The 21,361-nt window shown below is 37.3% G+C and overlaps 2 protein-coding genes across 2 annotated transcripts; one reads left to right on the forward strand and one right to left on the reverse strand.

The window, feature by feature from the left end:
• Nucleotides 1–1,238: 1,238 nt before the first annotated feature.
• Nucleotides 1,239–4,466, reverse strand: nkx2.9 (NK2 transcription factor related, locus 9). The gene is made up of 2 exons (XM_079458184.1): nt 2,290–4,466; nt 1,239–2,114 (listed from the first exon to the last, which is right to left on the reverse strand). The coding sequence occupies exons 1-2, from the start codon at nt 2,441–2,443 to the stop codon at nt 1,588–1,590; spliced, it is 681 nt and encodes a 226-aa protein (XP_079314310.1). The 5' UTR covers nt 2,444–4,466; the 3' UTR covers nt 1,239–1,587.
• Nucleotides 4,467–13,033: 8,567 nt separating this feature from the next.
• Nucleotides 13,034–20,673, forward strand: pax9 (paired box 9). The gene is made up of 4 exons (XM_079458185.1): nt 13,034–13,212; nt 13,739–14,371; nt 16,230–16,369; nt 19,418–20,673. Exons 1-4 carry the CDS (start codon nt 13,209–13,211, stop codon nt 19,667–19,669), a joined length of 1,029 nt encoding a protein of 342 aa, XP_079314311.1. The 5' UTR covers nt 13,034–13,208; the 3' UTR covers nt 19,670–20,673.
• Nucleotides 20,674–21,361: the final 688 nt, after the last annotated feature.

The raw sequence follows: 21,361 nt of genomic DNA on the forward strand, positions 1-21,361 counted from the left end.
TGGGTTGGAACCACATGAGGGTGAGTGCTGACAGGATTTTCATTTTTGGCTAATTCTATCCATTTAAATCTATAAAATCGTATTTAGTTAATAGCAGATAATACATAAATATTTATTGGCATAATGTGTTTTTAGAACATTTACACGTTGTTTCAAGCATCTGAAAGATTGCACATTTCGGAGTTTGTGGGTCATTCGTTGTTGTAGAACTTCATACAAGGATCTCACCTGCTAATCACAATTAAATACGAGTGTCAAAAAAGATGCTGTGCTATACTATGTAGAAATCGTTGCGTTTAAGGACCACACTAAGTTTTGTCCAAACCTTAACCAACGGAGACCTCTAGACGCCTTTGTCACTACCAAAACCCTGAGACTTTTAAACTCCATTGTATTGTAAAGCCCATAAATTTGTCGGCCCGGGACTGATTAAACATCACGAGAATTGAGACGCTGCGGATTTTGTCTAGGTCCTTTTGGAAGCCACACAATGGTCCTTTCAGAAGACGACACAAAGTGTTTAAGGAAAGATGTAGCGAGGAGACCGCTTCGGACAGTCCCTTCCATATGTAGTACAAGATGGCCTGAGAGAGGGGACAAAAGGCCAGGTGACAAAGATGATAGTAACCGGGAGGGTGGGGGTGGACTAGATGTGGTGTGGTGCTGACACTGTTAAGAACAAGTTTTATTTTTCCTTTATTCACAAATTCTTTGTTACACAATTAAAATCTAATTTACATTGAACATTTATAAACAGATGCTTTAAAACAGCGCATGCTTGAAACACGGTATGGGATACAACGAAAGAGGGGTAAAGACAATGCAAGTTGGTGGGATTCACTATTTTTTGCGCATCGTATATTTCGTCCTCAGTGTTTACCTACTATGTTGAGGTTCCTTTCGTTAAGCTGGTTATTTGTCTTCTCTGTTGGGTGAAAGTGAACGTCTTAACATTACAAAAGACACATATCTCTTGCTGTGCGCTAATTTTCATGTTCCATTCAGTCCGATGAAAGATCTTTTATACAAACACCAAACAAGAATCGCGAGATTAACAACAAGATGAACGAATTATCCCAAATAAACGATAAGAAACTACTTCTTACATTTTTTTACAATTTAAGAACTTTATATAAACGAAACACCATCTCGTTAGTTAACAATAAACAATTAAATAGAATTTTAAAAGATGACAAAATGGTTCAAAACTTTACATAGAATAAAGAACGAAGACTTTTGGGGTTCTAACACTTTAATGTGATATAATTTCACCAAACATGACACAAGCTATTCTCTGTTTTATCCGTATAAAACATAAACGTTTTTTCTTAATATATAAACTTTTGGTTTGAACAATACAAATAGTTCAAAAAGCACTATCTAGGTATACACAGTGATACACAAACACCTTGCAAAACGCATCTGATAAAAACAATACAAGAAAATACACCATACAATATGTGCAAACAGCATTTTACGCTCAATGTGTATTCTTATTGACCTAACACCTTACGTAAATAAAAACAACTTAAATCATGATCAATCCATACTGTACGTCCATGAAATAGGTTGTGTGCTGACAAAGTCTCACCAAACACAGAAGTGGTGACGGGAGGCCGGTGTGTTTGTGAAGTGCTGGTATGTGGGGAAAAGCGCAAATGGTGTTTGTTGCTGTAATGACTGAAAACTTGGGACGCTGAATGGTGAAGATGAAACCGTTTGCGGAACGATGCAGCTCACTTTGTCTGTCTCCATATTGCAGTTCTGATAAGGTTTGCCGTCTCGGACCAAAATGGGCACCACGACCCTGCGCAGCACAGGAGGTTGATTGAGGTCATGAGCGCACTCCATCCGCGCTCTCTTCATTTTATATCTGTGGTTCTGGAACCAGATCTTCACCTGCGTGGGCGTGAGTCGTAACAGGTGCGCCAGTTGCTCTCGTTCCGGAGCGGACAGGTAACGTTGCTGACGGAAGCGCCTTTCCAACTCATAAGTTTGAGCCTTGGAGAATAAAACACGACGCTTCTTCCTCTTTTCGCGTTCCTCAGCATCCAAGGAGAGCTCATCGGGCCCTGTTGAGTCTGGTGAAGCCTCGGGGTTGCTCTCGTCTGACGCTAAAACAGGGTGGAGGTAAAAAATGAATCTTGCTTACATTGAATGGCCGATGTGGCCGAATATTAACATGTAAAATTGAAAACCAGCCCATAGCTATTTTGCTAAATAATTCATGTTAGCATGGACATTTTTATTAAACGTTTAAAATGATAGGAGAATGTTTTAACAACTCACAGATGCAATGACTTCTGTCATTCTCAGTCCAGGATGAGTAAGGAGAGGCGGAGAACGAACCAACTGGAGAATGGGGTGCCATCCGATCAGTGTCGTTTTCTGGCAAATCCAAAATACTTCTCACGGTGAAACTGAACTTGTTAGAAATAGCCATTTGAACGCTTGTTTTCGGGTAATTCCAGGACTGATCCTCAGTGTTGTCGAGCTATCCTCGGCTGCGCAGTGCTGAGGTGATGCGTCCGTTTCGAAGACGCGACTCCAAGTGACAATGTGTACACTGATGCCGTGATGTTTATATAAACAGCACTTGGTCGCTGCTTTGAGGCCTCTCCTCCTAAGTACCTCAATGAGTCGAGTACTTAAATCCCTGTAATGGTAGGTGTGAACTCGTCAAAGAATAGGCCGTTACTTTTACAATGATGGTGGGTAACACTCTTCATCATTACTGATTCGTCTGAATTCGTGAAAACTGGGAAACAGATAATGGTAATTGTTGAGGCTGAATCACGTCTTGGGTGGCAAGTAACAACAAGAACCCCCCTTCTTTCCCCCGCTCAAATAATATATCGCATATTTGCATACAAAGTGATCCATTAGTGTCCCATAGTTGGTTTTCCTAATTCGTTTATTGGCGTATTTGTTGTTTATTGCAGGTGTTTTACACCAACACGGGCGAAATGTGCACAATGTCAGTCCAGCAACGGGCGGAATTTATGACAATAATTAATTGTAATATAGGCTGTATAGATCGACTCAACAAAGAAGAACTTTAATGGGAAAGATGCACTGTTGTTTGATATTTTGCTTTGCAATTTAAATTCCAACCCAGAATTTGCCGTTTTAACCCAACATGCATATTACGGTAAACCATTCCAGTATGGTTTAATAGAAGAAAGCCCAGCCCTTGGTAAACAAGACGCAACCCTAAGTATTTTAATTGGTTATATATAGGTGCATATGAATATTTCATTATGGGCTGCTGCGTACTCGAGTCCTGCACCTCACCAGCAAAGTGCACCAGTCATCTCCGATGATGAGACTGCCTCGTCTTAGTGCGCGCTCTGGATGACTGCAGACCCTCCCAAACAGAGTGGGTATCCGTTCTCGTCTAGTCGTCCTGGGTGGTCGGGCGAAAAAAGGAACACAAATACATGCCAACCAGCGACCGGGAACAAAAGAGGGAAATGTAGCCCCGCGTCGGAGACCCGTTGGAAGCATTTGTTCCAGTCAAGATTTTGCATTTGTTCAGTCCCGAAATAATGCTTGATTGACGCCCCTGCACAATGTCCTTTAACTTTGTCGAATAAATCCCTGCTTGTTTCTTGTTGTCATGGTTTTGAATAGGGCCGAACGGGATCTGGACAACTATCTACTGCTCCACGTCTATTTGCTACCTACGCCAATACTAAATTATCGGTTATGTTTTTAACCGGTATTTAAAAGCTTTGTTTCTCTCTTTTCGTTCGGAAATGCCTCCAGATGGTTTCTGTTTAATAAAAGCCTTAAACAGACAAATTAAGATTGCATTACCTTTCTTTAACTCAGTCATTGCTTATTTTTTGTGTATGACAAAACGAAAATTCAAAGTCATAAATGTGTCCGAGTCAATCGTAAAGTTTAGTTCAGTTATTCCTAAATTGCAAGCGAGAATCAACATTTTAGTAACTGTATCCAAATTTCACTGTTAACCTGTATAAAGCGAGTTAAATGTTTGCCAAGCTCTTTGAATTTAAGCACGCACTCTCAGAGAATAAATAAAGCCCCGTGTAGGCACACAGTTTAGTTTCTAATGACCTCTCGTATCTCCTTAATCTATTAGACACCCACGGATAGAAGTATGCTTCAGGAAAAGTGTGCACTCTCAAACAGCGAAGAGCTCTTCAGTGTCAAATATTTACCCTTGTTGTTTGATTTCTTAAACCCAAGGAGAAAGGCTACACGGCGACAGGAAAATAATATAAAGAAAAAACAACATTATACTGGTACAGTTGTTACGGTTGTTTTCTCTCGTCACTTTTGGTATAAATTAACAAATTAACATTTCATTAAGTTCACATATAGCTCGAAATGTAACAAATAGAAGGTTGTGTATAGGCTACAGCATCCAAAAAAGCTATACAAATATTTGTAAAGCATTCCAGGACCATCACTTTCAGCTCACTTTCACTGCTATACTTAAAACGTGTTTTACACGAAACACAAACATGTACATGGTTTGATAAAATTATTGGTAAGAATTGTGGCTCGTTTCTTAAAAGCGTCAAGTAAATACAAAGTTGAAATACAGATATTGATAAAGGCCTTTTCGTGCGGCGACAGACTAAATTATTTAAAAAAAAATCGAATTGTTTTATTTAGGTTACAACGTGACTAAAAAAAGTGATTTACATTTTATTTACTTTTACTTAGATCAATTGAATAAGAATGTATAAATATTGTTACATTCATTTTTTGATTCGTAAAAACCCAGCTTGCTGACTCAAATAGCTCCGTCTCAACTCAAGCTTTCTCTTGCATTCCCTTAAAAGGACACATCGCCTGCTTAAAAGTAGGCTATATAAATATCATCATATACGCAAAATATATCAAACAAACCTCATTGGTTTCAATCAAAAATACTTTTACACATATAAAAATAATTTTGACAAAAAATAGTTTTAGGGAGTTTGATTGTCAAACTGTGGAACATTGAACATGGTAAATTAACTATAGTCCTACTGTAGTCTACTGTAGGTATTGTGCACCTGAGGAACTGACTTTATAACTCCTTGTATTTATCTTTGCACATTTAGTCAAATGGGAGAGAGGGTATATTAGGACGTCATTTAATACGTTTTAATGGCAATTTATGCTAGAGATGACACGCAACTACTGATCTATTTTTATCATAAAAGGGGCATAATAGTTGACAATGCCGTTCACAACACTGTTTTAAAGAATTTCAGGGGAAATTGTCCACGCGTCTGTCAGTTTTCAATGTGTTAACGAAGGCCTAATCGTCTTAACTTTAAAAATGAAAAATAGACGAGAAATTAGTGCATAAAATTTCACGCCCCGTAAGCCTTTCCAGTATCCGAGGAAAATGCTCCAGGGGTCCAACAATCACTGCACCGCCATTTTCACAGACGACGTCACATTTCTTCCTCATGTTGATTTAAAACCAGGCAACTTTTGACCATGTCTGGTACTTTTATAACACGTTGAAGATGCGGGCGTTAAGTATGACATGGCAGTCGTATTTCCGCAGCTGTTCATCTGTATGTTAACACGATTGCTTGGTCAACCTAGATGTACCCCACGAAGGCCGAGAAGCCAGAAAGAGAGTGAAAGCCAACAGCCCAATTTTGTCTTTACTGGCTCCCTCTGCAGGATCAATCCCTTATGTGCATGTTGTGTCAAACCTTTTGGTTTTAGAGTTCAACACAGACAGAATGAAACTCAGTTTCACTAAAATAAATAAATAAAACGCTGTCGAACACAATAGGCTACTGCAAAGATCGAAAAAGAAATTAATTTAGTAAATTATATTTACTATAAAGTCCATGACGTGAAATTCAAGCGAATCTTCCCGATCTTTCGCAATTTAAGATTTTAACCAATATAATATTTACCATTTTAATTTAATATGAGTCATAGAAAATTCTCAGAGAGCTCCACAGTTGATTAGAATGACCAACGAAACGCTTTGTAATTGTCTTCATCAAATTCTTTAAGGAATATACAGTCTCAGCGATAAAGATGCTACACATAGTTTTCCACAATGATGCCAGCGCAACCATTTTAATTTTCCAAAGAACCGTCAAAGGTTATTAAAAGAACCATATCATTCTAAACTTTTTATTGTGTAAATAACCAATTCGACTATTTTTTGTGAAAAGGGATGTTCTGTGGATGTTTACATTTTTTTTAAACCATCCACCCTAAAGGATTGTTTTCTACGGTGCCCATTCTCTGCATGTTCTCTAGTCTATGTACCAGAGAAATAAAAACAGCAGAGGGAGCTATTTACCTAAAATTGGAAAAATGTATGTCTATTTCTCTGTTTCAACCTGCACGAAGGTATTATATGGATCCGTATTCAGATGACGTTGAAAAAGTAATGGAAAATGTTCCTTCGTTACGCAAATCAAGATCAGACTTGAATAAAGTACAATGTACAATGTAACATTCTATACTCTAAAAACTATGGGTGACATGCTTGGCCCAAATACAAAATAAACAGACAAATAAACCTGTTGGAATTAGAGAGAAGAAATACAATGAATGTGTTTATATTACATATTAGTTAATAGAATGTAAAACACGACATTTGTCGATATCTTCCAAATCATATTGTCAACATTGACAACGGACAAAGATTAATGGGGAAACAAAACGCTGCCAAGCTAAACTTTAATTTAACCACCCTTACGAAAATTCACCATTACAGTTCCAACAAAAGACATGGTAAAACCACAGATTTAGACCATGGTAACTGTAGTAAAACAATAGAAAAGTTGTAATCTATACAAAAATAACATATGTTTACCAGACTTTGCACCACAAAAAAACATGGTTTATTTCCATAAGAGCCATGTTGTTCCCCATCAAACGCAACAGTCGCAACAAGGTTCTATTGGTTTGTAATAGAAAAGGAACTATATTAGACTGGAATGTAATCTTTAATACTAATGAAGACCAGGTGGAGAAAGCAAGAGCAGTCGATGCGAACAATTATTAAAACCATCGTAAATATTGTTCATTTTGTCCCTTTAAGCCATGAACTGGCCCCAAAACACCCATCGTTAACCTACGAAAGTCCTCATTACGCCGGACTTAAGTCACAAGAGCAGTCAACCCTTGAGAGGTGTTAACCTGCAAAGCAGTCTAATAGTGTCAATTCCAGTGGAAACACTCTCAGATAATAGTCGTGCTTTATCAGTTGAACTTTAAAACTGTAGATAATAACAGTTAGGCTACTAGAGTAACATAATCCAGGCGTTTGGAAAATCGTCTAACGGCTAATTTATGACAGCAACAACGCAAACATAATATTCTAAACTTGCCGTGCATCATTATGGTGGGCTGAACATTCAAGCTATCATGTTCAAAGGTGGGCTATAATATGTCGGCTATAACTTCTAATAACTTCTGTGATAACAATTAACTTAAGATCAATCTTCACTTGTATTATTTCCATTCCCAGTTATTTGACTGACTTTTCACAATTTCACTTCGAATCGTATTCAAGACACAGATAGGAAAAATAGTCATCGCTGTTCATCACCTCCCTGCTGGCACGCACAGAGACTGAAGAAAACTGGGTCCACGTTTCCCAGACAATTTTTTCATGTAGGTCTTCATTGTGACTCATTTGGAAAATCCTACCACGTATGGACTAACAAACAACTTGCAGTCCGAATATTTGGATTCAAGCTGCACAATTTGATGGACACCCAATAAACAATTAAAACACACAATTATTATCGAGTAGTTATTATATTATTAACATATAGAGAAAGTAACCTATGAGTAGAAACGCAATAAAATACTATTTTCTTTTGAGGAAATAGATAAATGCTTACTGCGTAATGGGACGTATAAGGCTTTAAAGTTATTTTAAAAGCGACTTTAGTAAGATCCATTAGCAAAATGTTAACAAAACAAAACTCCAGTAAGCCTTAACTTCTGAAAAATAACCATTCAATTATTCGTTCATACATTATAGAACAAATGCAAACAATTATACTTTAAATCATATATTTATATTGTCATTTTATGATATACTAAAAAAATTGGTTTAGCAATTTTTTATTATCGCGTCAAATTGTGAACAATGTTTCAGAATAATTTCAGAATAAATTACTTATCGTTTTAATACAAAATGGCTATCGTTTAAAAATAAGTTTACAATTTAAAAATGTGTCTTTTAGCAGAATTAATCAATACTTTCGAATCAAACGTCAAGCCAAAATATTCGCAGAAAGTATTACCCGAATGCATAAGAAGTGAACATGCTGATGACATTTTATTTCTTAAAGCCTATGTTCATAACTTTAGCAAGTTATGATTTTCTTAAGCGTTGTCTGCGGCATTACACACATAAATCAATCCTTTTCTGTGCATGTGCACATTTGGATGATTAATAGATTCCCTCTTTTCGTCAACTTATATTTCAAAAGGCCAAGCCAACTGTAATAAACACTATTTATATAAAAGGACCCAAAATTTTCAATGACATTATAATTACCTTTTTTTGGGTGTGAAATCAGTTCTCCCTGTTTTTTAAAGCTATTTCCAGTACACAGCATTCTATGTCAAACAAGGTGTGTATTTAGAATGCTCAACACAAGATGGCTTAAAAATGACTCCACTGCATAATATTGTGATACGCAGAAACAACTGATTTGGTGTGATGCTTAAGAGTGGATGACTGTGACTTTGTCTCGTGAAGGAGAGGGGTAAATAACTGCCGAAGATCTTTCAACTTTGCACAAAAGAAAATATACTTATATTGGATGTATCATCCAAAATAAATACTACTGTTTATTCAGTCACTGTGCATGTTCGTTGGAGAATCACCTATTTTCTTTTTCATTCATCCATCACGTTTAAGGAATATCTGCACATCATGGCCTCCCACCGTCTGCTGTATCCGTGATTGATGACATCGGCTTACTCTAAAGAACACAGAGAAAAGGGGATGATTAAGATTACTTCCGCATTTAGTGCTCTCTTATTTTCCAGTCCTGAAATTCTGAAAGCCTGCTTCTTAAAAATTAGATAAGATTCTCTTAAAGTACAAAGTCATCAATATAAGAGGGTCAGATGCACTCAAGATGAAACGCTAATGAGCGTATGGTAATTGAGATGTGTGTAATGAGTCAAAAACTCCCGACTTCCACTCTCTCGGACCATGTGTATTTACACATGCTCAACAAGGCTTGAAGATAAAACATTTCAACGTTATCACTTTTCACTTTACGTGTTTTACGCTGCTGTATCAACAACTCGTGTTTGCTTTAAAAATAATATTAATAAATATATGCTGTTGTTATTATAGTTATGATTATTATTATTAATAATGATTTTAAATGTTTGGATTTAAAGCAATTCCTGTATAGATAAAACCACACAAGCAAAATTTAACTACCCCGAATAAAAATTCAGCTTTTGACTCCCTTGAGAAAACAGACACAGACACATAGTACAGGATATGATGTGTGATGCTTCAAAAACGTAAAATGACGGATGACCAAACAGATACGTTTCACCTGGCACCTATGAGAATATTTTCAATGAAGTAAATTTGTCATTATTTTGCATATTTCCAAACTGAAACCCCTAAAATAATAAAGGGCGCGCTTGCAGGGCATTATGAATAAGAATCACACTGATGAGATAGAAAGTAGCTATTCTGACATTTGCAATAGTTAAAGTAAAATTATAATATTTTTGATGATAATATTTATATAATAATTAACGATAAATATTGATTACTAATAAATTACACGCATAAGGTTAATCGGGGCTGTTATAACGCGTGTTCGATGTTAAGTGTTGCGTGTTTTGACGCTAAATGTCATGATATTGCTTTCAATTACTTTTATAAACGATAGACACTTTATAGCTACTTTTGAATGTTTATATTTTGATGAAAATCTAATAGGCTAAATGGCAGGTATGTAAATACAATACCCAAAACGCCGCCAGAGCATGTTGTCTCGAAAAGGAAAAACGCATTTATAAGCTTTTTTATCTGTATCTTTAACTGTGCAATAACGGCAAAAATCATTTATAGTTTTTATCCCAGATTATGCGCCTATTTAGAAATGTTGTGTTCCACAACAGAGTCATACAACTTGAGGATGATAAATAATGAGAGTTAACCTTTAATTATCACTGGAGTACAAACTTACCCGGTGGACTATTTCAATCAAATGCAAATATAAGCGACCCAACCATTTATATTAAATGTATACCTGTAGATTAATTCAAAACGGGTAACATCCACGAAATAGTGAGATTCAAGTTTGAAACAATGACATAATTACAGTGCCGGCCAGTTGCGTCACCCCGAGTTGCAGGAAAAACGTGACTTCAATGGACTTTCTGTCACGTTTGTAAGATACGTCTTTAAAAAAATCTTCAACACTCTTCCGATTCGTCTGACAGGACACATTCTGTGTTGCTGCAAATAGAGCTCTAGCTGTGGTGATAGACTGAACTACAAACTGCTTGACTGTATGTAGCCTCCTCTCATCCGCGATACATAGTCATGCATGAGAGTCAAATCCCTTTCAGGATACAGCCTAGCTAGTTTGATAATCTAGATAGCACAACAAAAGTATTAACTTTAACTGATGACTAAAATGACAACTTCAACAATAACTGATGTGTTGCATCAATGTAAAACACTCCCCATTGTGTGATGCCAGCCAAAAAGAAAAACTTATAAAAACAAAATGTGTTCATATACATACATCAAGTTATATATCATTGAAATAGGCTACCATTTAGGGCTGTTCTTATAAAACCAGTAAATGTCATCGGTTAATAATTGTTATTGTTATTACCAAAGCCAAATATTAATAGCATATTCCGTTACAATTTTCAAGAACTTCATTATGTCTTGCATAATGCAAGTCTCTCCCACGCCAAAAGCTAGACGTGTGGTAAGAGCAGGCTGTCTTTCATATCAACCTTCACACCTCATTAACGCAGTCCTTTCCTATCTTTCAGTGGTCAGTTAGGGAGCTAGATTTATGCTCTCCTTAAAACTGAACCCAACGAACATTGGCTATTGCCATGCGTTTAAATAAATAAACAATTGTTCTGGAGGATACATTCGATTTAGCAGTAGCATCGGCTTCTCGCCCTGTCTGTCTCTCCGGAGACGCTTCACCTTCTCCCACTATACGCGACCAAGCTTTAATCACTTTCTTTTGGGGTTTCCTTCTCAACATTTCTTCCCGACTCCATCACTCGACAAAAAAACAACACCAGCGTGGTGTTTACTGTGCTGGTAGTTCGTCCAAAAGTACGTGTTTGATTTAGAACACGCAAATGTATTGCATCTTCCCGCATGAACCGATTCTACACATTGTTAGTTGTGATTTAAGACATCTCAATTAATGATTAGTTTTAGTGAGTGGCGATACAAAAGAGCTGGGGCCAGATCAGTGCAAATGAAAACATTCTGCTGCAGAGTAGCTATTGCTCAGCACTTGAGAAGGAAAGTCAAAATTGAGAATGAGCACTATTAATAATTAGCCTACATTTTGGGCAAGGCGGTCTCCGGGCAAATGCCTACAATTTAATGCCAGTTTCTTTATCCACAGAATCTTCCTGAAACGGATACAGAGGTCTCTAGTTGGCTAAGAGATCCGAACTGAGTAAGTAAAGCATCCCGTGAGATTTATGTCCGAAATATGCGGGAGAGAGTAAATCCTAACGCCGATAAGGTAACACCAAAGAAGCTTAAATGTCTTAAGTCAACAGGAAACAACAATACAAATACCTCGCCAGAATCGTTGGCTCTTTGCAGTGGCTGCCAGACTGTTCAAATAGGCCTGACCTCAGCTAAACAATACCGTGCTACACCTGACCACTTAAAAAAAGTCAGGTCTTGAAGGCCTGTTAAAAAACATATTACTCATTAAAGTAAAATGAATATATAAATCTTAACATATACCGCTTGTATCAACATTAAAACATAAGAATGTGTTATGCATTTCAACAGCGTTATTTCAACATTATACTGACAAATAAGAAAATACACATAGAATAAGACTATGAATTAATTATACATATAAGCGTGACCATCTTTCACACCGGAAAACAAAACCTCAACGTATAGAAATGGATGCAGATTATAAACGCATAGGTTTATGGTCATTTCTTGTTTGACCATTATCTTTACACATAAAAAATGCACCTTTTAAGACAGCAAACGTAATTGATCCTCGCTGCCAGAGGTTCATAATAGTAAAAGTAAAGTAGGCCATGAGTATTTCATTTGATATTATTTCGTGTCGTCGACAAGTTACACATTTCGCACGAACTAGCAGGAATTTATCGACACAAAACGTCAGTGTATTATATTAAAACAGTTCATAGCCAATGACTTTTTATGATATCACATACCAGCACTTCAAAGTTAAGTGTTTCATTATTTCGTTAAATTAAAAAACGAAGCTTTAAATGGCATTATAATTTACCCGTCTGACAGTTCCATAATCTGCATTCACGCGCCTTCATTTATTTCAGATCGAAAACAGCACATGATGCTTAAAATGCATGTTCAGAATGACAGGCTGCCTCGAAGTCGAAGCATTATTGCGACGATCGTTTCAAAGCACCACATGAAATAGGAATTCAGGCGCATTTTAAATCCAATTTAATTGACATTAGAAGAAAAAACGCAGGGCCCGCGGTTTAACAAAAATACTGTTCCGCGAATGTCCCTCTTCAAGTAAAGGAAATAATAAGAAGTATGCTTATGAAACAAAGTTACAATGCAATGTTGCAAAAAACTTACCATTCTTAGATCTGGCTAAAAGAAAAGCAACACTCGGGCAACCCTGTCCTCTAGTTCTTACGCCAGTGCGAACGCCTGTCATGTCAAACCTGTCAGCCAATTACAAACCAACACAGGAAAAACGCGCAGTGCGATTGGCTGGCAGGACCTCGCTGCGGAGAGATGTGTGAAGGTTCAGCCCATCATTTTCAGGGATTGAAATGTAAGCCTGTGTTCTCAGCCATCAGGAAACAGAAGGCGAATTTTCCTCTCTTACAGCTAATCGCTATCGTATCCGTCTCGGACTCTTAATTTTCATCCAGTTCGGCTTCGGTGCCATAAACCAGCTAAACTGGACTCACAACAGATCAGAGCGGGGCAACATTCTGAAGTTTCTTTTTTAATCGGGAGGCTTAACGCAATGGGTAAGATCTGCGATCTTTAGGCTATTGCGTGTTTTTTCCCTCACGTGTGAACGGAGATGCTTAGATATATTTGATCATTTAGTCATGTACGCTTCAGATTTCGACTCGAACTTTTACATTTATAACACTTTGGTCGTCTTTTGGGTCAACAGAAAAGTTGTTATAAACCACTATTGGCGCTACGAGAATGGCACTTTGCCGCGATTGAATTTGATCCGGTCGAAATATATTCGATGATAAGTTTCTTATGATTTATGTGTTAAAGTATGCAGTAGACTTGTGCCTTTGTATTTATAGAATTTGTGCACCGAGGAAGTGGAAAATGTTTGTTGCCTTCATTGCATAACACTAAAACTGAAAGCTACGATTCAAAATACAATCATATAATAAACATATAAACTTAATACAAGTAATATACAGCCTTTGTAGTCCGCATAACTGGCATTTACGGGCTATTGATGTCCTGGGAAATGGTGATGTGTTGTCAGTGTCTTTAATTCATTTTTTTCTTAATCTATCTGCATAGAGCCAGCCTTTGGCGAGGTGAACCAGCTGGGAGGTGTTTTTGTGAACGGAAGACCCCTGCCCAATGCCATCAGACTCAGGATAGTAGAGCTGGCCCAGCTGGGCATCAGGCCTTGCGACATCAGCAGGCAGCTCCGCGTCTCTCATGGCTGCGTGAGCAAGATTCTGGCCCGGTACAACGAGACCGGCTCAATACTCCCGGGCGCAATCGGCGGTAGTAAACCTAGGGTCACGACCCCGACCGTAGTCAAGCACATTCGGACTTACAAGCAACGGGACCCTGGCATTTTCGCATGGGAGATTCGAGACAGACTGCTTGCCGACGGCGTGTGCGATAAATTCAACTTGCCCTCGGTCAGCTCGATCAGTAGGATTCTGCGCAACAAGATCGGAAATCTGTCTCAACAGAGCCATTACGAGTCGAGTAAACAGGGCCCTCATCACCAGCCTCAGCCCACCCTACCATACAACCACATCTACTCGTATCCTACTCCGATCGCAGCAACTGGGACTAAAGTAACAACTCCGCCTGGCATGCCCACTCTTCCTGGACACATGGCAATGCATAGGATATGGCCTTCGTCTCATTCTGTTACAGATATTCTGGGCATTCGATCAATAACGGAGCAGCAAAGTAAGCAACCTATTTGATCTTGATAATAAATATCCTTGAATTAAGTGTGTGTGTGTGTGGGCATGTAGGCACCGGTAGGCCTGTCAAAGTGTGTGAGAGATTTTTTTGGGTATTGTATATAACACAGAAAAAGAAAGGGAGTGCATGAGTGAAAGAGAAAATGACAACTTGTGTTGGTGTTGGAAGCGACAACATTTAAGCACATTAACATGTTAAATATAAATAATAATGACTAAGCGTCGCATTGGACTCAAATAGGCCTATTTAATTTTTTGATTATCAAGAATATGTCATGAGAAAAGTAGGGTGCTTTTTTCAGGGGTTGTGCAGAAGCTCGGATTCATACTTTTGCACCGAAACAGATGGTTCAAGGTTTTAGTAATAATTATGCAGCGGGTGTGGGATATTTTAGACAACGAAGAGTCGGCGCAATACAGAGGAAAACAAAAACAAAAAACAAAAGAAGTGTTCAGAGCTTACAGTGTTTTGCATGTCAAGGCCAACAGTAAAATATTTTTTTCTCGATGCATTTCAAGTTTGACACCATTTTCATCACCTGAAGTACGATTTGCACAGCAAATGTTGTGATTTGTATGAACCATTTAAGTCATGAATTAACGCAGAACGAATGTAATACATATTTAATACATTTAAACATGTTTAGTTTGAGTTGGCATTGTACGGTAAGGCCACAGCCTGTCCATATTTAATAGCAGTTTCCTAGCTTATTTTCAAAGGGATAATAATGCTTCAAACGCAGGGGAGGATATTGCGTTTAGGCGGTCTTTATGAAGCATTAATGTATTGTAAAACGATTACCAGATGTTTAAGGCAGCTTTTAGGAACCGAAATGAAGCATAAGGTATTTAATTCAGGTGTAGCCTGAAAGGTTTTTCCGTTTACAAAACGTAATGCGCCAAACACAAATATATCTCAAGACGCTTAGTTTCGAAGGTAGTTTGACTTTCATACTGTATACCTACCTTTTGGACAGTTTGTCATTATTATAATCTAGTTACAGCCAATGGGCCTACTAACGCCCTCTCTATCATCCTGTCTCTCTCTCTCACACACACACGCAAATCGATATTGTTCATATTCAGAATTCGTCTGTTCTTCATGCCACACATTTTCATGAAATTTGGTCTAATGTAATTCTAGCTTTACCATAATCGTCCTTTTTAAATGACGTATCTCCTGCAATCTCCCGATTAGTCAAACTGTGAAGAAATCTGAAACATGCCATCGATAATATGTAAACATTGCAAATGTACGTGGATTCCGTGAAGGTATGGGGAGGTACTTTGTGCCCCTATCGAGTTACAACACTGGTGGGCTTGCTTTTTCCAATTTCAAACTTTAGGAACCGTGTATAATATAATATCCATCGGGCTCAAAGGGGAAACGGTTAAAGTAAATCTAATTTGTCCTCACAGGAAGACGCTTGGTAAATGTTCCTTGTCATTGCACAAAGGACTCCATGACACTTGGAACTTTATTTGATGAATTAGCCATGCAAATGAACATTTCTGAAGTCTGCAGGAAGTGCGCATTGCACTGTATGTGTAACTCGTTGTAAGACTCGTTTTACCCACTTTATTTAAAACATACGAACATTACGCCATTATGGTCATACGTCGCTTATGGAAAATGTGTCTGAGTCGTGTGACGATGCAGAATGTACACGACTGTATTATCTAGACGCTTGGCACCAGTATTATTTAGCGAGCCTGGTGGGTCTGAGATGGTTGGCAGCGCAGCAAGATACACAGGCAAAAATAATCTGCTGTGGCAGTTCTGTAGCCCACGCTCTTCTCCTATCTGACTGTAGTCTCCGTGTCTCTGTTTTGCCCCCCAGTTAGTGAAAGCGTGTCCTTTCCCAGTGGCAAACTAGAAGAATGGATCGCTATTAGCAGGAGTAATTTTTCACCAGCGAGTTCTCCACTAGTCATTGGCGCGGATAAGCCTCACTTAGAACCTGACGCAGAATACACACAGGTAAAAGCAACATACGTGATAAGTGAGACACAATCCAATGTAGAAGCACAAAAGTAGATTCCAGAATTAGTAATCATTGTCAATAATAGTTTTTTGGGCAATTCCGTGAGCGTGAGTACAGTTTGTGTAGTCCATACATCGTTTACATGGAGTCTTTCTCTTTGGCGAGAGGAGGCATGATGGGCCCTGCACACAGGGCATGACTCGATGAGTTGAGAATTGGATTTCATTAAAAAAAACTAAAGACACATTTTACTATCGCACATTTCTCGATTTTATCACAAAGAACAGTAACTTCGCGTCGGAGTTGTTCACGTGTAGCCATGACTCCATGAGGCTTTTTGAAAAGTGCAAAGGATATTACATGTAATATATTCATTATATTTTTTGAAGTACATTTAGAGAGTCTACATTTAAAAAAATAAATTTAAAATGTAGGCCTGGACTTTAAAAAAACATTAGACCTATAGCCTACAACAGTAGGATTTTGCTATCGACTGTAACGGAATAGGCCTAAACGTAATCACACGTTTGCATCGAATCAATTTTTGATCTTGGATTTTCCAAGCAGTAACTGTAAAATTTACACACACGTAATAATCTACATATTTGAGCATTGACTTTACTTGATAAACTTTTAACTTTATATTAATATACAGATCATATATGAATTTAAATATAAGTTAAAGAAATAAACAATTTCATGTAGAATCTAACGAATATTTTAAGTTTCAACGGAGGACATGATTTTCTATGCATTAGCACGTGCATACCCAAAACAAACTTGCATCAAATAAAAAATACTCTTCCCTTTTTTAACAAACTTTTTTCAAATTGATTTTTAATATTAAATAAAACATCATTTTAAAATCAATACATGCTCAATTTTAAAATGTAGTGATATTTCGTATAGTATGAGATAAAAATATATAGGCTAATAATTAAAAAGGGAATAATTACCAAACCGATTGGTTATATTTATATTATAATGCATCTTTTCATATTAAGTTACTTGTCATGGGCTATATATGTTTATATTTTTTTAATAAACACGTAGGCCTATACATAGTGAAATTATTTTATTCCAGTTTAATGGATTTGCCAAACATCTTCAAAAGAAAGCATAAGATATCTTTGACAAGGGGAAATCCTTAATAAAATATGTTATTAAATCATAATTATTGTTATTACATGCTCCAAAGTGTGACTCATGGCTGGTTGTGTGATGACAAAGGATTTTACATTTGTCAAGAAGTCATTCACAAGTGTTTGGTTTCTAGTGCGCTTGAAAACGGACGGAAGAGTGAGCGGACACCGCGCGTGCCATCCGAATTATTTATTCGCGCGCCACTGGGCAGCAACAAACAGATTGAGTAATCGTTTATTGTGGGGTCTTAGAGGTTTATGTGTCGTGGAAAACGATGGAATAAATCTTTATAACCGATGCCGAAACAGGTCTTTAGCCTAAATTATGATTGGAACTCAAAAATGAGCCTGTAGTTTACTTAGTTTTTAAGAAATGGAGATTGCAAGCTTCAGAAATATGACGAATAGCATTGACAACTGAATGTTTGCGTCTGTCATCTTGAATAAATGATCGTCGAGTCAGACTAGATTATGCAATAGCTGAGGACAGAAAGTAGCCTAGATAAATGATTTAGTGCAGTGGTTTAATGCATTTATACCTATAGATAATCTCTGCAAAGAAATCACAAAAGCTTCATAAATAACCGAGAAGGGTCAATAAAACATTAACCATCATTCACAGGATTTTAAGAGTGTTAAAAATAATGTTATGGATCATTTCTAACTGAATTAAACAGTTGATAATTTTAACACTACCGTGCAGTGAATTTAGGTAAATAGCCAACTAACATTTATCATTATTAATGATGTTATTATTTTACATGATTCAAGTGTCATTTAAAAACAACTTTTTTCTTCCGAGCAAAAGCTATTTTAAATATAACTTCTATTGTCAATATAACTTCGACATTACTTTTGACAGTTTGTGTATCACTTTTATTAATCGATTTCTCAGACCATAATTGATTTCTACAATGTCGGATGAAACAGGAATAATATGTAGTCTACTAAATTAAAATGATAAAAAAAGATTTTCTGTTTCTGTGAGCAGTCACGTCTGGTTTAGGTTTATTTCCTGCTCCCGAGATAATGTTGGTGTACCAAGATAAATATTAAAAACATAGATTATCATGAATTGTATCCTACACAAGTTCGTTTTTAGCACATAACCCGTGCGCTAATACATTATTAGCCAATCATTTTTGCATTAGCATTTTCGAGAATGCTCGGTAAATAATAACATTATGTTAACGATCTGTGAGTCTGTGGCATATCCTTTATATTTATGTTCTGACTGGTATGTGATTAAGAAAATCGTAAACCCATGGTCAATCCTTCATTAGTGGTCAACAAGTATTTAAACAATTTTCTTAATTATATAAGTGTTGACCTTACACCTCTATGTGTCCCTGATTTTAATAGTTCTTCAACTGTTTCATTAGATGTGCATTAGTTTAAACTGATTAAAACATGTATTTTTTTGTATTTATTTAATGTATTTATGGTTATGATTTTTTTTATATTTGCGTGTTTGTGTGTATTTAGGACTAAGGGTCTACTATCTACTATCATAATGAGTAAATCATGGCCAAATCCTAACCTCCTGAACAAAGGGGATTTCATCTGTTGAAAAGATTTCCAGTAGTCTGAGACCACCCTGCATCACATTTTTTTCTCTTTATGTTGAAAAGGCTTGGTGAATTCTTCTCATGCTGAACTGATATTGACATTCTGCCAAAAGCATTCAGGCATTCCTGCTGGTGTATTTCTCTTGATATAGCTTTTCCTTCAAATGTTTTAATACCCGGTCATCCTCTCAGAGAATCTCAGATTCTCCCAAGAAGTCTAGGTTTCTCACTCTGTTATCCTAGCTATCACGATATCTTTATGTTCATCTCGATACGGCCATGTGTGATTTATCTATTCGGCACGAGTCTTACCCTCATTACTCTTTATTTTCAGACGCCGAATGGATTGCCCACAGTGAACAGTTATGTCACAGCTCCCAGCATCCATCCTTACCACCGTCCCACCCAAGTGTCACCCTACATGGGGTACAGCGGCACCACGTCGGCCTGTGTGACCGGCCCCACATGGCAGCCGCTCAGTGGCAGTGCTCTCTCTCCCCACAGCTGTGACATCACCGCCCCACCGGCCTTCAAGAGCATGGCTGCCACGCGAGACTCAGTCCATCCAGTCGCCTCCGCTCTGTGACTTTAGAAGGAGTGTGGGGGGGTCAAAGAGACAAACGGAAAGAACGGAGCAGAGAGAGATCGGGTACCACACAGTAACCCTGATTTTGTCACACTGTCTCTTTCTGGATGGACTAATGTTATGCCTTTTTCTATATTTATGAAAGACTTGTCAGATGAGCCATGTACAATTATGAATGCCCACGTTCTCCTGCTCAAAAGCAGCATCTCCCACAAAGAGAGAGCAAGAGTCATATGCATATGCAAAGACCTTCCTGTCTGATCTGAACCGAGAAGAGGAATTTTTACTAGTAAAAACATCTTCAGGTGCTTGATGGTGTGCAGTGAACTTGGACTGAAAGTGGTGGGCATTCCTCATGAACTCGCTTCATCACTAGTCTGAGATAAGATTTCGGTGCTTCTCTCTGTGAATATATTTTGTTCTTGTAAGGTTTCAAGAAAATGATTGAATAAGCAATCACATGTTTGGCGACCAGTTTGCATTTAAATGTTTTTCAGGGTGTTATAAATTGCTAATGTCTAGACGTTCGGCTTTGTTTCTTTTTTATGTTTTTGATAAAAATCACTTTTTTGGATACCAGTTTCACTTCACTAATAATGTATGCCAGAGCTCTTGGGAAAAGTTATTATGTTTATTTATTAGACTGTAAGGTACGTTAAATGAAGTGCAATTGACACAGACACAGGGAGAAGAGGCACCATGTGGGACATTTACGCACATTCTGACAGCGGGAGCGAACATTAATGATCGGTGAAACTGCACACTTCCAGACATTGCACATTGAAATTGAATGTATCTTATTAAAAGAGACGTGTAAAACCCCTGTGCAGTATGTGTTATAGTGTTATTTTAAACAATATTTTAACTGAAACTGATCATAATGATAATTCTACACCAGTCGTTGACATGTTGATATGTACTATAAATATTGTTACTGCTTCCCAAAAATTATATTCATTGTTATACATTTATAACAAGAAAAATTAAAAGTAAGTATATAATTAATAAGTTAAAGTATCTTTCATACGCTTGTTTCTTTTACATATATGAAACATATCCTATATATTATCTGCTACAATCACGATGAAATCAAATATTATATTTTTATTTATATTACTAAAATTTGTTTTTTAATTAGTTGTCAATGAAGCAAAACAGTATCACACATTTAGAAGTATATTTTGATCTATTGTTGCCCAACCTTTGTCTAACATTGGCTTATTATTAAAAGTATCTGCTATTATTAGGCTTAGAACAAAACAACATATTTCCATTTAATGTTAGCACTCCTTTAGTAGATATTCTAAAAAAAGACAAACAAATTTCTAATAATGCTTTCTAATAATTGTAATTACATTTTGATTTTCCTCAACATCAAAAATATAGGGAAAACACAACACATTCATAGTCAAGCCTCAGGTGTCGCACCTCCTCTTGATGGTGGGCAAAAACGTTTTTTAAAAAGTGACTTGAATGCAACAAAACACCTTTGGCTTTAGGAACCCGCACGCAAAAACACACCACATCTACGGCAAAATGATATATGTAGTGTCCCCACATGTAGCAGTGCAAACAGTCCTTCTGGCACTGCAGCTGATTTGACTTGGAAAGCACTTTCACCCCAACCCCGTGGTCACGGACCGTTGCTTCGGGATCGAGGTGCTGTTTTGAGCACGTATGAACCACCTAAAA

The sequence above is a fragment of the Barbatula barbatula genome (assembly GCF_947034865.1).
Source record: "Barbatula barbatula genome assembly, chromosome: 6".
NCBI lineage: Eukaryota > Metazoa > Chordata > Actinopteri > Cypriniformes > Nemacheilidae > Barbatula > Barbatula barbatula.